Below are 17,442 nucleotides of genomic sequence, written 5' to 3' on the forward strand. Positions count from 1 at the left end.
AAATTAATTCCATGGCGTTATGATTTGAAACAGAATCAGATAAACAAGATAATCTATTCTCTATGAGTTCCAATGGATAAATCTATAAGTCTATGAATCTATAAGTTCCCTTCTTTATATAATATTGATTGTCTCTTTCTTACGAAAGTTTATTGAAGGAACTTAATTACTCATTTACACCTGTTACCCTAATGGAAGTGCATAGAACACTCACCAGCATTCTCTATCCAACTCTATCCTTGACAAACCTTCCCAGTTGTTTCCAATTACTATTTATCCTTTTCATATCTGCTTCCTATTCTCAATGCAATGTGTTCTTCGACCTGCCTCTTTTTCGTTTCCTTTCAGGATTGAAGAAACTAATGGTAGGAAATTTCCACTGGTTTAACAGTGTAACTACCATTGTCTTTCTTAAAAGATCTATAACTCAAGTGAACATCTCATTAGGTTGTAGTCGAGTATTGCTAAAAATACTACATATTCAAATGAACCACTGAGCCGGAATCCAATTGTGGTAATGTCTAACTTCCACCAATCCACGAAGTTGCGCCACCGTATACCAGTGGTCTAGTTGGTTAAGCGCTTGGCGCAAGACTGATAGGTCTTGGGTTCGGATCTCGCGAGGTGCGGGATCGTGGATGCGCACTGCTTAGGAGTCCCATACTAGGACGAGATGGCCTTCCAGTGCTTCCAGGTTTTCCATGGTGGTCTAGCTTCAATTGACTCATAATTTCAATCTGTGAAGTTTCTAAAATCTCCACAAACCCCTGATTATAACTAATTGTCTAATTTAAACTCTTTTCTTATAAACAGTTTTTACAACCTCAAATCAATTAAGTAGTATAAAAGGGTAAAGAAAGAAAATGATAATTGGAAAGGATTTATTAGCAAATAAAATCATAAAAACCACTTTTTTATTTCATGATTTCATATTGTAATGTATCATGTTAATGAGTAATTTGGTCCATATGATTATTTAGTTTACTTTTGAGATTAGTTTCATTAACCAATATAGAAAAATATACTAATGGAATATTGAATATCAAGAATATTGTTTTAAACAAATCATATTCTTCAATGAAATTTCTTTCAAATAATGTTGATAATGATAATGATGAACATAAAATTACAATGAACATTTGCATTGATCCTAGAACATAATCTTCTATTTCTACTTCAACATCATGACCACCTTGAAGTGTTTGAGCTGTGATGATTGTGAACTACGTTGAAAAAAAAGCAAAACAAAAAAAACAAAACAAAAAACTGACTATCAGAGGGGTTCTTAGGAGATTTTTAGAAATTTCACTGGTTGAAATCATGTGTCAATTGAAGCTAGACCACCATGGAAAACCTGGAAGGTCCTGGGTTCGAATCTCGCAAGGGGCGGGATCATGGATGCGCACTGTTGAGGAGTCCCATACTAGGACGAAACGGCCATTCAGTGCTTCCAGGTTTTCCATGGTGGTCTAGCTTCAATTGACTCATGATTTCAACCAGTGAAAAAACTGTCATGAATTAGTTGTATGATTCACGTTTGTTTTTAATGATAGAAAATTATTAGAATTAGATTAACAAAGTTAAACTGAATTTTATCATGAACTGATATCAACTATAAAACTGGTGATCATCAAAAGCCTATTGATCTTATCCTAGTTTGAAGGTTTACAATTGTGTCTTCTTTCTGAAGTGACTTAGTCTAGAATGTTTAGATTTCATGACAATGTTTACTATTATTATATTGTTGAAAGTGAACATTCAGATGAAGTAATAGTTTTTATCAGTCAACTAGAATTGACAGAATACTTGACTTTTTTTATTTACTTCTTTTGCGAAGTGAATTGTATTGATTTCGTTCATTCTTGCATATCACTCAAAATAAAACTTCAATCGGAAAATTCCATAACATTTTAGATAAATATTGAAATTGAAGGTAGTTGTGCATAGTATAATCAAAATGTGAACTTATGAATTCACTTCTTGCTTTACACTAAAACTATTATAATATATCACATCTTCACCAAGGATGTCTACCTTTCGTAAGTGTATAATTATCCATTAATTTTCCATAAGTATTACAAATCGAAAACATATTAATTGATGTTTCTTCCTTCAAAACAGTTACAATTACTTATCAACACTATTTCTGAAGCGATAATCATAAGGCTCCGCTCTCTGAGCTATATGATTTGGTCAATGAGTTTCCATCTTTACTCATACTACAATCATTCATCTGGACTACAAATCTTCTCCATTATATCAAAATACGTCTACTGTTTCACCTGGTATTGAACAAGCAAGTGGTTATCAGGACTCAGTAGTTAAGTGGATAACACGATGGTGTTTGAAACGAATGGTACTATGTTCGAGTTCCAGAGTGAACATCAACTTTGGAATGCAGGTAATTCAGCTAACAAGTCCTAAATAAGACGAATGGAGCATCCTGGATTCCACTGCTAACCATTATCCATCTTTGCTTATAATACATCTACTGTTTCTCATATAAAATATATTGAAAATTCCCTCCCAAATTATTTGACACAGATAAGAGCACTGATTTCTTTAGGTAAACACAACAATCGGCTACGCTCTATTTTTTCTGGATGATAAATAAATAAACAAACCCATTCACCACATCATAGCCCTTCCTACTTTTACTATAAATTGAACATTGTACTTTGATCCAAATTAAGTAGTATGATATCATTTTAGAATTATTCAATCGGAAATTTTCTAGTTACGAAAAAGACATTGTGTAAATTGTCACCGATTAGGTCTAATTGATCATTTGAAAAGTGAACAGTTAAATGTTACGATTTCGTATAAGTTTAGAAATTGATATAATCCTGGATACCACTTATGAAAATGTAAACTGTGTTCTTTGAGAGCACGCTTTTTAGTCAATCTGTCTCCGATCTTATGACTTTCTATAACTGTAGAACTTGAATACTGACTAGTATACTTACATATTTCACTGTACTTCATTTGACAAGGTGATTCTTTGTCATGTAACAAATTGCATATTAGGAATATGTACAAAACTGAATGTGATTACATTTGATAACTACTTTCATAATGAAAAGCTAACTACATATAATGACTGTTAGTACAAAATCGTTATCCTGATTATTGATCAAATTACTATTTCTAAGACATCCATTTAAAAGATTTAGATAACGTTAATCAGAAAATTACAAAAAACATATTGTCCCTAAGATAAATGTCGATAATTTGTAGAAGAATGCACACAACTACATCACAAGGTAAGCCTTAACTTGAACTGCTCAAGGCCAAAGGAAAAGAGGAAGACTGAAGAACACATTACGCCGGAAAATGGAGATAGACATGAGAAAATGAATAAGAATTTGATGAAATTGGAAAGGAAGGCTCAGGACAGAGTGGGTTGGAGAATGCTGGTCTGCAGCCTATGCTCCATTAGGAGTAACAGGCTTAAGTAAGTAATTGAAAAGCATTAACATAAGAGTTTGATGGTAATTTCTGTTCATATAGGAGGTTTTGTAAACTAAACGCTAATCATTATCCTACGGTGAACCTTTTTGGTGCAACGATATCTAGACACGAGAAATTTGTTTCTTTCAAGAATATTTAATGAAATAAACATATCCTGCTCTTCAATCTCCAGTGCCAATAAAATACCACAAATCAGATTTCTATGTGAGTAAACGCTTTTTAATGGTAAATCACAAGAGACAATCGATACTGTGTCACGAGTTCTAGTCAACTAACAAATATTAGTTTCGTCTAAGCCACTGGTATCCCATGAAATCTAATAAGAGTGAGAACAAAAAACAAATCCAAAGATCCCTGTCTATTAATACTACTTAAAATCATAAGCATCACATTTCTTTTCCTAGTTTTACATGTGCGGTCGATTCGCGGATATACTTGAACTTTTGAAGACTATATGGAATGACGAGAGAACAAACTAGCTTCCAGTTGATGGGGAAATTAGGAAAAGACTGTGGAAATGGATAGGATATACATGACGCAAATCACCAAACTGCATCACTAGGCAAGCCCCAACTTGGAATCGTCAAGGGAAGAGGAAAAGACGAAGGCCAAAGAACACATTTCGTCGGGAAATAGAAGCAGATATGAAAAGGATGAATAACAACCGAAAAGAGCTGGAAAGGATTACCCAGGACAGGGTTTGATGAAGAATGCTGATGAGCGGCCTATGCTCCTCTACGAGGTGTAACTAGCGTAAGTAAGTAAGTAATATGGAATGACAACAATTTAAAGCCAGCAAATTCCTTTTGTCTTGGTATGGAACATAGAAATATGCAACCACAACTCTCTTAAGTCCACATTCAATTATTTACATATGTAACCCCAATCATTTTGATATCTCTAAGCTAAGAATATTACATAAATGAATAAACATTTTGAATCATAAGTTAAATCAATGAAAACTTACAAATTGAAAGTGTATAAAAGTGAATACCATGAACAATTTACTCGTTAACTGTTATAATTAAAACAAAATAATAAATTAAGAGCAATGAATTAAAATTGAAGATGTTGTTTTCAAAAAGTAAACATTTCGGGGCGGTGGGTATTAGTATTTTATGGAATATTTCTAATTATTCTAGTGTTGTAAAACCAACGAACTAAATGATGATGATGATAATAATAATAATAGGCAGAGATGGATGGTGGAAAGTAGTGGAATCTAGGACGCGCGTTTCATCGTATTTGGGACTCGTCAGCCGGATGTATCTTCATCTTAGAGTTGATGTTCACTCTGGGACTCAAACCTAGTACCGTTCGCTTCATGTTATTCACTCAGCTACCGAGTCCAATTGCAGTCCTAAACATCAATGGGAAGATTCAAACGAACGATACAAAATGAATTTAAACTTCACTACATTGCACAAACTACTGGCTATCTGGATTCAGAAGCTACGTTGATAAAACGATGGTGTTTGTAGCGAACGATACTAGATTCAAATCCTGACCGAACATCAACTCTGGAATCCAAATACATCCAGCTGACGAATCCCAAATAGAACAAAACGCTCGTTCTGAATTAAACTGCTAGCTACCATCCATCCCTGCTTAAAATGCTTTTGATGCCAACATCGAGGGGATCCGCTCAGAATGCACACATATACCAATTTGAGACCAATCTACTGAAGTTCTTAACATTAATGGGAATATTCAAACAACTAATACAAGATGATAATAATAATAAGTGATTACTAAAAACCAATAATAAAGTTATCATTCAATTTCTTAGTGTCTTCATGATGCCTACACGTTCAATAAGAATAGAACGAATATTTCGTTTTATGAAAAATAATCGAAGGTAAAAACTCATAAACTACCATATCGCTCTAGACATTACTCATCAGTAAAATGTACCGGAAAACTTCAGAGGACTAATACTGCCTGTGTAATTTGGTCTCACAGTACTTAGAATCAGTCAGAAGCACTACTACTGAGCTACTTGAATCAGGATTGACCTGTTTTAGGGGTGATATTTTGTTGACCCGATTGCTATATATATATATATATATATATATATATATATATATATATATATATTCACAAAATTACTGGTTTACTTACTATTTCAAATCCAATGAAAGTAAATATCAAAATAAGAATAGGTAAAACTATCAGTGGTACTATAAATACATAGAAATATTGATAGAAAAAGACTGTTATATCATAGGAATATTTTGTTGTAATGATGAATAGAACTGTTGATGTTAACAAAACAATAATAAATGAAATAGCATCATCAACTGTAGCATTTTGATATGTAATATTGACCACAATGGATGAATGGAAGATTGTCTAAAATGGGTTATTGTGAAAAGAAGTGAAAAAAAAACAGTGAAATGCATATAATTGCTTATATAATTACAATGTTTCGAATAAACTTATTGTCTGTATAGTAGCCAGCATTAGAAGACCAGTCATTTTACTCATCTTATTTGAGATTCGTTAGCTGAATGTACCTTAGGTGATTGGGATCTCACCAGCAGAGCTTGAATACAATGATTGCCATCTCAAATGCCAGTGTGTTGTCTAGTAGGTTACTGAGTCATAATAGTTGTTATTCACCTCGCCGGTATAATATATACCTACCTTAAACACCATGACATGTCCAAGGGTTGCGATAGTCTACTCTCACTTTCAAAATCCTCCCATAAGGTCAAGGGTTTATAGCCTTTACTAGAAAAGTCCTACTGATCATCTTCATGTGATAAAGATGTATTACAACGTGAGCGGATGCATGGTGATTGAAACGAGTCGGTGTATACATAGTTTTCTACAGCATCTGGAAATCCATGGTGTCATACCATTATAAGACATGGACTCCAGGATCCTGAAATAACAAGTCGCATACAAACTCATTTTAGTCACTGACTATCTACCAGCAGATTGTTTTTCCTGAATTTGCTTTACTGACTTAAGGTTCATCTGTTAATCTTATAATAATTAGATGGTTTAATTGTTGGAAACTTATTTCACTATATTTATTCCTAAATGATTGGATCTAATTGAATAAACGTTTATGTAAATGTTTGAACTGAGATAGCTATCACAAACGGATGTCAGTTTATATCTCTGGTTAATAAAAACTATAAAAGTGAATCATTTGATTTCAACCTAATGACACATAGGTTAATTTCTCACTAAGAAACTTGAAGTTCCTAGTTTCAATCTCTGAGGCGGTTGTGAGTTCACACATTTGAGGATTAATATACTATAGTAAAACAGCTTTTCAATGTTCACTGGCTTTTAATAGTACATCAACTATTGTTAATCTGTGATGAAAATCACCTAAATTTATATAAACTTGCTTTTTTTAATTATAATTAGAGTAGGGAGTAACCAGAGTAACGGTTATTCACATCTAAATTATTCATTTAAAATGGATCATGGTATGCAAGACTATAATTTAATGGACGAGCCAATCAGAAATAATATAAAAGGTGTCGGATTTTGGAGCGAAATTCACTCATCCATTTGGCTAACTTGTGTCTTGGCACTATAGCTGATGTCGATTCGTGATGATAACCCAAAAATCTAATTCCTAACCTTTAATCATCAATTGTAAATCACAATTCTAATTCTTCATACTGGTTTATAACCTTCATTTGATCCTAGTTATTAGGTGAATACTCTCAAGGTCACTTGAGCGTCTCTCAAAGGTCGTCCATAAATTATAGTCTCGCCATATGGTAGAGAAAAACGGGGATAAATCACTTCGAAAAATAAATAAATTATAAGATATACTTACAAAAATACTCAGAATAATTACATTAAGAGGGAAGAATCGTTCAATAGTTGGAACTTTTAAAAGAATAACTGCATTATAACCATTCAATAAACTAAAATTAATAAGCAATGTTCAGATAATCAATTCTGACATTATACTATATTTGATATATAAGTTATGAAATATAAAACAGTTTTACAAAACATTAAAACTCAACTGATCGCTTATTAATAGTGGAGATCAAATCTAACTTGTGTGAACGAATAAATAACTGTAATTTCAGTATTTGAGATCATAAGTCAATTGAAGCTAGATCATCGTGGTAAACCCGAAAGCACTGGACAGCCGTTTTGTCCTATTGTAGGACTCCTCAGCAGGGTTCATCAACAATCCCACCTCGCGAGATTCAAACCCAGGACCTGTCGGTCTTGCGCACAAACGCTTAGCCCCTAGACCAGTGAGCCGACATGTTGAGGAGTCCCACAATATGGTGGTCTAGCTTCAAGTGACTCATGATCTCAACTTAAAATTATGATATCCACAAAAGCCACTAATGATATTAAACAACTGTCAGTTAAAGAACAACTGAAAACAAATATTAACGTACCGTCACATCTACTAAATCGAGAGAGTGCTGTTCAGAAAGGTACGCAGATAATAGGTCGAATGGTTCCAGACAGTTAAACTTTTGTCTTAACTTTACATGGAAGTGAGAGACGAAAGCATTGGCAGATTAAATCCGCCAAGCTACTCATTTAGACATGTTTACTAACCACGTATTTTTTTATCTAGATCACTTTACTATTATATACATATGCATAAATAATGTCCATAACGATTCACTCTTTAATATAAAGTTTCTGCGCATTGTTTGACTTCTCAATTTTCATGACTGATTGTGTTAAGCATTAGCAAACCTATTTATTATAACTGAATCGGATTCGTATGTTCGAACATCCTGATATATTATTGACATGTCCAGAGAGTTGAACCAAAAGTAACAAAATGGATTCAGTTAGGGCACCATCAAGAATGATCAATCATTTAGGAGAATTCGATCAATCCAATTCTAATAAATCAACAGTATTTAATAACAGACGTCAACAGCCAATAATATTCATCGTAATGAACACTGTAAATTTTCAGACAATAATAGGTCTCCTAAACTTATCATTCAGGAGTTTAAATACTAAGTAGGGCTACCAAAGAATATACTGGTATATCATATCAATTGCTTGTATAAATCACCACCAAAAAGTAGGAAGCTTTCAAGTTACTATGGTGAAGGGGTAGCTGACCCAAAAATCAATATTGAGAGGGACGTTAATGAGTTTTCTAGCTAAATAATTACATTTTTTTCTCGTGTAGACAGAACAAAAACAAAATACTGAGGAATTACAAATATTGGTGATGCTCAGTTTTTCAAACACGACAATAACTCACAAACAATAAATTGTGAACGGAAATAATACGGATTTCTAGTTATTATTATGAATAAATCATTAAATAAATTGATTACTGAGTACTAATTAGTGTCACATTCTCTTGTCCTTAGCCTTGATCTAATCATACTGATCAATTTAGAATGTGATCGCCCTGCCTTCTCGCGATTGGGGGTGTTGTTTACGAAATCCATAGGACGAAAAGCGGATGTCCATCGCTTTAACCGAGTTGGTCGATATGGAGGATCCACTTGGTGGGGGGTTGGAAAACCTTGATTCTAAACCAACTTTGTACATGGGAATAAAACGCGTATGAACCAATTGTCGGTCACCGTCTATCATGGGATTGCATCTCCTAACGTTACTCCACTGTCTTGTCGATAAGACTTTTAGGTCGAAGGCTCAGGCTGTGGCCCCTAAGAAAACCACCTGTTTCGGTTTGGGCACCCTGGCGACTTGTGTGGTGCATATGTATTCGGTGCCCGTTTGTGCCAATATTTATGTGTTTAAATAAATGAATAAAATAAACATATTAGTCAGCATCGCGATGTTCTTTCATGTCGGCAATCAGTAGAAGACCGTAGATAATAAATTTAGTGCTAGATGGTACTCGACAGTAAAATCTATCTTCGATTTTGGTGAATTTGATGTTCGTAGTAAGAGTTAATTGTGGTAAATCACTGATTAGAAAAAAAATATTTCCGTAGATACTCAACATTTGATATCAACCTATTTGGTCTTATTGAATTTAACTAGCCAAAAGTACATGACTGTCATGCACGACGAATGCTTATTTCTACACCATTCTCATTCACTGATCTTTTCTACGCATACATTTCTGTTCAAACAAATTCACTTTACATTCAGACTAATAACATCTCTTTTATTAATAATTAACTTCATGTATTCAAATAATCAAGGTAAATTGTATTAAAAGCCTAACATTCACTTTTGTCAGATTCTATTATAACACCCTCGTCAAGGATCTGAATCATGATCAGATAGTCAATCAAGTATAACTAAAGTTAAACAAAACAATCCAATCATTCATACCATAACAAATACATTGACCATATATGTTGTCCAATCCATTGATTTAATACTGGCCTAAAATAAATTGACAATTCAATAGATTCATTCTTTGTTAATTCAAATGGCACTTACATATAATCAAAGATGTAGAATACTAAATTCAATAGAAATACTTGAGAAAGAAATACAATAAGAACCTAGAAAAAAAATAAATAGAAAGACAACAATATCCCATTTGTTTTTATTACTTTTTCTTATCCAATCATGAATGGATCAATGTGAGTACATTGAAAAAATATATGTTACCTTGATATAAAAACGTTTCCGATCTGTTCCTTCATTGTGTATACCATCATGACTATTATTACTATGATTACTAGCGATGCATATATAGTAATATAGAATGTATGTATTTACTGTTTATCAAATTGCTTTTGTTTTGTCTCGTATTCTAAATTCATAAGCATTTTGTCACTGAATACTTGAAAAGAAAAAGAAAAACAATAGAAAACTGAGGCACAATAGGCTTTATACATACATATAGGAATTATAGTGAAAATTCCCATTTTGCCATTTGGTAAATAAAGAAGGAACGAATTGAGCGAAGAAATTTCTTTTCAATTAGTTTTTCATCATGGCTCTACACTAATATATATACGTTTTACAATAATAATATAATACTCATCGAGTGGATACGTTACGTAATAATTACATAATGACATTTAAATTAACATTCAGTAATTGGAAGAGAGAGGATTATTAATATTCAAAGTAATCAAGAAGTTGCTATGTTGCGTAATATAAGAAACAAAGAAGGAATAGAATTTTACCAGATGGTCAATAGGATAGTAGTGAAGTAAGAATCAAGAGATGAATGTTGAGAAGTTATAAGGCTCAAAAGCGATAGAAACAAAATTACAAAAATTTTAAAATTAAAATAAAAAATGGAAGAAGTATGAAAAATAGTTCTTCTGACGGAAATGTTATACTGAAGGCGAGGGTAGAGAAAGTGGTTGTACGAATTTCTTTTGGATGCAAAGGTCAGGTTTGTGAACATGGATTGCGATGGCTTCCGCAATGTGCAAAAGGCGCACTCGTAAACCATGTGGTAGATTTGATGGAATATTGTAGATAACCTTAAAAGCTTTATTCACTTCGACTTGATGACCTGTGTCAACCAAGTGAGAGAGAATAGAACTTTTAATCACTTTCACCTGTCCTTTGCTTAGCCATGTTGGATGATGTTCTGTAATGCGGTGACGGACCTGTCGAATTGTACGCCCTATGTAACTGGCTCCACAGGAGCAGTTGAAACGATAGATACACATAGATTTGGCGAATTCTGGCAGTCTGTCTTTAATGGATGTTCTTATTTTCGGGTGGTTGTAGAAGATGACATTTAATTTGGCAGCATTAAATGTTTTTTGTACCGCTCTTCTTAGTTTCTGAGTCATGACTTCTTCAATGGTGTCGTTTATGAATTGTAGTTTTATGAATAATACCTTCTTGGGGACAGTGGGTATTTTCGTCCTTGTTTTCTTCTCCGTCATATGTTTTTCGATGAATTTCATTGGGTACCCATTCAGACTGAGTAGGTTCCGAATATTGTTCAATTAATCTTCAATAGTGTCTTCAGAGCAGATCATTCTAGCCCGATGTGTCAAGATCTTTATTAAGTTCCTTTTGTATCTCATCGGAACTGCACGGTGGAAATGAGTGTATTGACCAGCTGCTGACTTTCTGTGTACTCTTCTTTTTATAGTTCCGTCTGTTCTTCTAGTTAGTTGGACATCTAGAAAAGATATGCTATTATTTTGTTCATCTTCTGATGTAAAGTTAATTGATGGGTGAACGTTATTAAATATATTAAGTAAATTGTGCTTATCATTTTCTTTTTCTAATACTATGAAGGTATCATCTATATAGCGATAATAAGTTGGTAAATGGGTAATTGTACTTTTAAGTGGTCCATTTTCCAGTTTTGCAAGGAAAATATTAGCCAGTAGAGGGCCCAATGGTGATCCCATGGCGACTCCATCTAGTTGTCTATAGTATTCATTGTCAAATCTGAATTGGACGTTCATAGTGCATCTAAAAATTAACTGTTTTATCGCGCATGCGGGAATCGGGGTTTCTATGCGTCTCGCCATTAGTTCATTGCAAATATATTCAACCGTTTCGAGTAGTGGAATATTAGTGAATAATGATGATACGTCAAGTGATATCATGAATTTATTTTTGACTGATAGATTTTTTATGTTCTCCACAAATTCAAAGGAGTCTTTGACACTATGTCTGACAATTTCTTTGTGTAATGGTTGAAGAATTTGCACCGACCATTTTGCTAAATTATGATACGCTGAGTTATTCATATCTAATACTGGTCTAAGGGGCAAGCCACTTTTGTGTATTTTCGGTAGGCCATATAGTCTTAGTGTAATTGTTCCTGTAGGTTTCAACATTTCGAACATCTTTTCTGAAATAAAACCTCGCTGTTTAATTTCTTTCAGTGAATCAGTTAGTTGTTTTTCGATCTTGTCTGCTATGTCGTTTTTCACAGCCAGTTTCTGAAATTTGCTTTTATCATTTAGAAGGGCTTTCATTTTGTTTATGTAGTCATTTTTATCCATGAGTACTATCCCATGTCCTTTGTCCGGTTTCGAGATTAATAAATTGTCATATAGGAATTAGCTGGATGATAAATTGAATTCTAGACGACTATCACTGGGAAATACATACACATATCATCGAGTAGAATAGAGTAACCAACTACCATGCTGTGATTTTTCTTTTCCCTTATTACATATATAACCTTTGAACTATCACATTATTGATTGATTGATTACGCCTGTTACTCCTAATGGAGTATAGGCCACCGACCAGCATTCTCCAACTCACTCTGTCCTGGGCCTTCTTTCCTAACTCCATCCAATTCTTGTTCATTTTTCTCATGTCTATCTCCATTTCCCGGTGTAATGTGTTCTTTTGTCTTCCTCTTTTCCTTTGACCTTGAGGATTCCATGTAACAGCTTGTCTTGTGACGCAGTTGGGTGCTTTCCTCAATGTGTGTCCTATCCACTTCCAGCGCTTCTTCCTAATTTCTTCCTCCACTATGATTTGGTTTGTTCTTTCCGCCTGGAGTCCCTCCGGGGGCTACTGATGGTTCTAAGCCTGGATGAAGGAGGAGGGTTGGGCATGGGGTAGCGACCCCATCCCGTAGAAAACTAACTCGCTTAAAAAACACTAACAATTTACATGAATTTAAACGTTATTCAATGTGCCATTAAATATTTTTGACAGAATACATTAACTAAATCAATTAAAAATCATAGATGTATGCTGTGGAGATAAGCACGACAAACTTATTTTGTTGATGGAGTTTTATTCTCTGAGCTGGATGGTTTAGTTGTGAAGCTTTCATTGTTCTTCTGAACGACATTATCAGTATAAACTTCAGATAGACTATTTTTGTGAATAGTTTTTGATATGATTAACATTTATTTTGTTCATTTTCACAGTTTGTACATTTATTACAAAATGAGTGTGAAAGTTGTTGAAGTGCATGACCTTGAACTCACTCTTTTCCATTTTGAATTGCTCATAGCATGATGCACATTGTTAACTGATCGTAAATACACTATTACACACATGTCACCTTTGTTCTCCATTGCCTTTCGTTGTGATAACTGAACTTTGAAATATCTATTATCTACATTTATAGACTACAGTCATATTTCCATTATATTCTATGTGTGGCTATATGACTGGAATCACAACAACCTCATTGGAATTATTAATTATCTATAATTGTGGATTATGGTACCAAATACAATCCGAACACACCAAAACCTTCCAATTTAAGTAACGTCCCATAACTTTATAAATTATAATTAGTATATTATAACACTAACTTTTGGACGTAATAACTTCATTGTCACACTTTTGAATTAATACAATTTTTGATCGACCGCAATGCCTTATGTTGTGAATTAGAATTCAATAACTATTAATTTACCATTGTAGGACTTAAGATATACAAGCAATAACTAATCTGAAATTGATCATTCTCTTATTGGCATAAGAGACTGATCAATTTCAGTCCTAAAAACATCAATGGGAAGATTCAAGCAAAACAATACCAAGTGAATTTAAATTCACCCCATTGCACAAGCAAGTGGCTATCAGAACTCAGTATCTAAGTGGATAAAGCGATGGCGTTTGAAGCGAACGGTACTGAGTTGGAGTCCCAGAGTGAACATCAACTCTGGGATGCAGGTACATCCGGCTGATGAGTCCCAAACAGGACGAAACGCGCGTCCTGGATTCCGCTGCTAGCCACTATCCAACTTTACTGATAACTAATCTTGTTTGTATTGAAAACATAATCCTTTGTTTTAGCCAGTAATTATGATAACTACATTTTGTTTATTAACACAAAATATTAGATTCCATGATCAGGTAAAAAAAAATGGTTGTCACGTGAGTTATAACACAATGTTAGTTTTTGAGCATAATACATAATATTTACCCATTATAAATGTGACTTTTAAAGCTATTTAACATGAAGTCTTCGCTTCAACTGTTAATATTAACTTGATATCTAAGTCGTACTACTTTCTAGAATACTTTAATCAATAAAAGAATGAGTTAAACCATAATATCCCTATTTAGCCGTTGAAGTGGCAGTTGATGACTAAGATATTTAAATATACAACTCAAAATGTAGTAACCTATATCATGTTGTCTAGCCTATGATACTAGTTGGATCCTCACATTCAAGAGTATAAATATGAAAATGTACAATATATTTCATGAAAAATGTTTATAAATATATATATTGTTCAGTACTAGTGTAATGGCTTTACTTTGTTAATCAATTACCTCGATAACTGTTATGATATAAATCTCAATGCTGTTTGAAATCAGAAGGTGATTAGAAGCAGCAAATACAGTTTATTAGCTGATAGCGCAGATCACAAAGCTATAAGCACACCAAGCTCATTTGAAACAGAGAGGCGAATATGTGTATATGAGCAAATACATAAGCAAATTTATAGTCAAATTGCACAAGGGTTCAGTACGGCAAAGCAAAGACTAATAATAGGATTTGAGTACATATATACATGAGGAGGAGGAGGATGAATCATCGAGTGATATTTAACCGATCAACATTTTAGCTCGAGTCTGTCATGTGATCTAGTGATCATAACGGTACAAAGAAATAGACGAATTGTTACTGTTCTAATAACATTGTCTGTTAAGTGAGTTAATAAAAAGTCTTAACCAAAATAAACTGTAGTCGCTGCTTCTCATTACCTTCTGATTTCAAACAGCATTGAGATTTATATCATAACAGTTATTGAGGTGATTGATTAACAAAAACAAACTCATCACAATCGTTTCTACTAATCAATCTCAAACTGATTCAACACTTATCTTTTCTTTTTCATTTACGACAGTCATAAATCTATCATAAGCTGGATGAAAGTGAGTTCAATTTGGAAAAATCTATACATTACAGATCACTATAATAATGTAAATAAATAGAATGAGACTTACTTAATACCTTAGTTTGGTTAATGTAAATGGTTATCAGACTTTTATAAATTACGCAATACAAATTAATTATGAATTAATAAATTAAAATCTATTAATCTATGTATATTAAAATGATCTCAATCTTTGAACTTTTATGATTTATTTTCATTTCAATTGTTTCTGATTGATAAGCCTTTTTCATTGATTCAATTCAATATTCGATGGAGATTTCCAAAGTCCAAAAATTGTTTTATCTAATTACGTGAAGATCTAGTTCATACATCGTTTCATCCTAAACGGACTTAATTATTTAATGAGCATTATGCAATATAATAAATATTATAAGCAGTGGAACCGAGGACGCGCGTTTCGTCCTATTTGAGACTCATCAGATAGATGTACTTGCATCTTAGAGTTGAACTTCACTCTGAAACTCAAACCTAGTACTGTTCGCTTCAAAAGTCATTACGCCATCCAATTAGTTACTGAGTCCTGACAGCTATTTGCTTGTGTAATGGTTTTAAGTTTAAATTCACTTGGTATTCTTTATTTAAATCTTCTCATTGATGTTTAAGGCTGCAAATGATCAGTCTCTGAATGGCAACTGTGCATATTGTGTGTATTGCCCAAATAGGACGAAACGCGCGTCAAACTAGATTCCACTACTAACCATTATCCATTACGCATTAATGCGTGAATTAAGGCATTACGCACAGTATGAACAGTTGCCAATAAGAGACTGACCGATTGCAGTCCTAAACGTCAATGGGAAGTATAAAGTAAACAATACCAATTGAATTTAATATAATAAGTAGTTTTTTTAGTGAATAGAAACACAAATGGAGACAATGAAATGTATTTTAGATACAAACTTACAGAACATCTTAGTAAAATCTGTGAACAATACAGTAAATAGTTAGTTTACAAAATATCAATCAGTTGTCTCAAACTTGACTTTTCCTTTTTCAAATATCAGTTAATCGTCTCAGACTTCATTGTTTGTTCGATCCCACAACAATCATTCTTTGTTTTCGTTCTCATTTCGTTGATCTTCTTAACCTTATGCCTCCAGGCATTTCACTTTTGATTGATGTTACATACTACTTATATCTGTCAAGATCAGTAGTACACCACAGTTTCATAGAAAAAGTTTATAATTCGCTGACTCCTGATGTGGAACGTGAACATATTTAAATTTAAAATTCCTAGGAAAAAGATCATCAAATTTGAAAACTTTATGCAGAATTATTTCAGATGAAAAATCAGAACTCAGACAGCGTTTGGTAGTTATTTAGACCTAATTTACAGTAGCTCAGCAATGAATATCTAAAAAGAGTCTATTGAACTCTCTAATTCATTTTGGCAAGAAATAAAGTTACTAGAATGAAAACAATGCATACGCTGTATAAAAGATATGGCTTCTAACAAGGCAAAATGTTTTGAAACATGAGAGACGAAAGATATCGAACTAAAGAATTTGAATGATAGCATACATACATCTTGAAAGAATTAGAGAACACCTTAACAATCCAATCGGAAATGTTTTATAGGCGGAAACTTTAAAAGATACTCATTAGGGATTCATTAAATATATTTATTATGTGTGTTTGCGTTATGTCCCGACAAGAATAATAAATGGTAACTTTTGGGATCTGTTGATGGACTAATACTAAACGTATATTTTTACTGTATAATTATTAAGTAACTAAACTATGCATATTCATATTCCTCTTATTATAAGCTTTATTTTGACTCATTAACTATTATTATACGTGTCACCATTCTTGAGTTATACCCAGCATATTAATTACTACCTCTCACATTCACAGGCACATCTGGCTAATTCTTGTACAAATGTTGTTTCATATTTTATTGGTACGTTGTGGTCTGTTTGATTGGTATATAAACTCAGTATGTTTGAAATATAATGATTCATATTACAGAGGCTGAGATTGGTGTTCTGGACTTAACTGGCTGGGCTATGCAGGAAGCAGGGCCAATCAGGACTCTAGGCTGCTCAAAAGGGGTTTACGCGTCATTGTTCCGATTGATAATTCACTGCTCTCTAATCGGCGGTCATAAGTTATAACACTTTGTGAAACAGTCGGTTTATGGTATGTTTTTCAAAAGATTACCTTAATTGTAAACTTTTATTTGATTTATTAACTGTTACCA

At 33.3% G+C, this 17,442-nt stretch overlaps 1 protein-coding gene across 3 annotated transcripts; it reads right to left on the minus strand.

The window, feature by feature from the left end:
* Positions 1 to 694: 694 nt before the first annotated feature.
* Positions 695 to 15,399, minus strand: FAIM2_2 (Fas apoptotic inhibitory molecule 2). 3 transcript variants are annotated; one of them, XM_051212395.1, is made up of 9 exons: positions 15,289 to 15,399; positions 10,147 to 10,210; positions 10,036 to 10,105; positions 9,862 to 9,926; positions 9,751 to 9,804; positions 7,277 to 7,367; positions 5,593 to 5,823; positions 4,439 to 4,486; positions 695 to 1,223 (listed from the first exon to the last, which is right to left on the minus strand). In XM_051212395.1, exons 2-9 carry the CDS (start codon positions 10,194 to 10,196, stop codon positions 948 to 950), a joined length of 885 nt encoding a protein of 294 aa, XP_051072578.1. In that variant the 5' UTR covers positions 10,197 to 10,210; positions 15,289 to 15,399; the 3' UTR covers positions 695 to 947. The 3 variants fall into 3 exon arrangements, with proteins under 3 accessions (XP_051072578.1, XP_051072580.1, XP_051072579.1); XM_051212397.1 differs by having other exon boundaries at positions 865 to 1,223; positions 9,978 to 10,105; XM_051212396.1 differs by lacking the exon at positions 5,593 to 5,823 and having other exon boundaries at positions 865 to 1,223.
* Between the last annotated feature and the right edge of the window lie 2,043 nt (positions 15,400 to 17,442).

The sequence above is a fragment of the Schistosoma haematobium genome, chromosome ZW (assembly GCF_000699445.3).
Source record: "Schistosoma haematobium chromosome ZW, whole genome shotgun sequence".
NCBI lineage: Eukaryota > Metazoa > Platyhelminthes > Trematoda > Strigeidida > Schistosomatidae > Schistosoma > Schistosoma haematobium.

Excerpts from the sequence above, each read along its gene's own strand:
- FAIM2_2 (XM_051212395.1), bottom strand. The coding sequence starts at position 10,196 with ATGCTTATGAATTTAGAATACGAGACAAAACAAAAGCAATTTGATAAA. Across the intron at positions 10,106-10,146 it reads CAAAAGCAATTTGATAAACA|TAATCATAGTAATAATAGTC; the intron begins GTAAATACATAC and ends ATGCATCGCTAG. Across the intron at positions 9,805-9,861 it reads TTCTACATCTTTGATTATAT|GCCAGTATTAAATCAATGGA; the intron begins GTAAGTGCCATT and ends AATTTATTTTAG.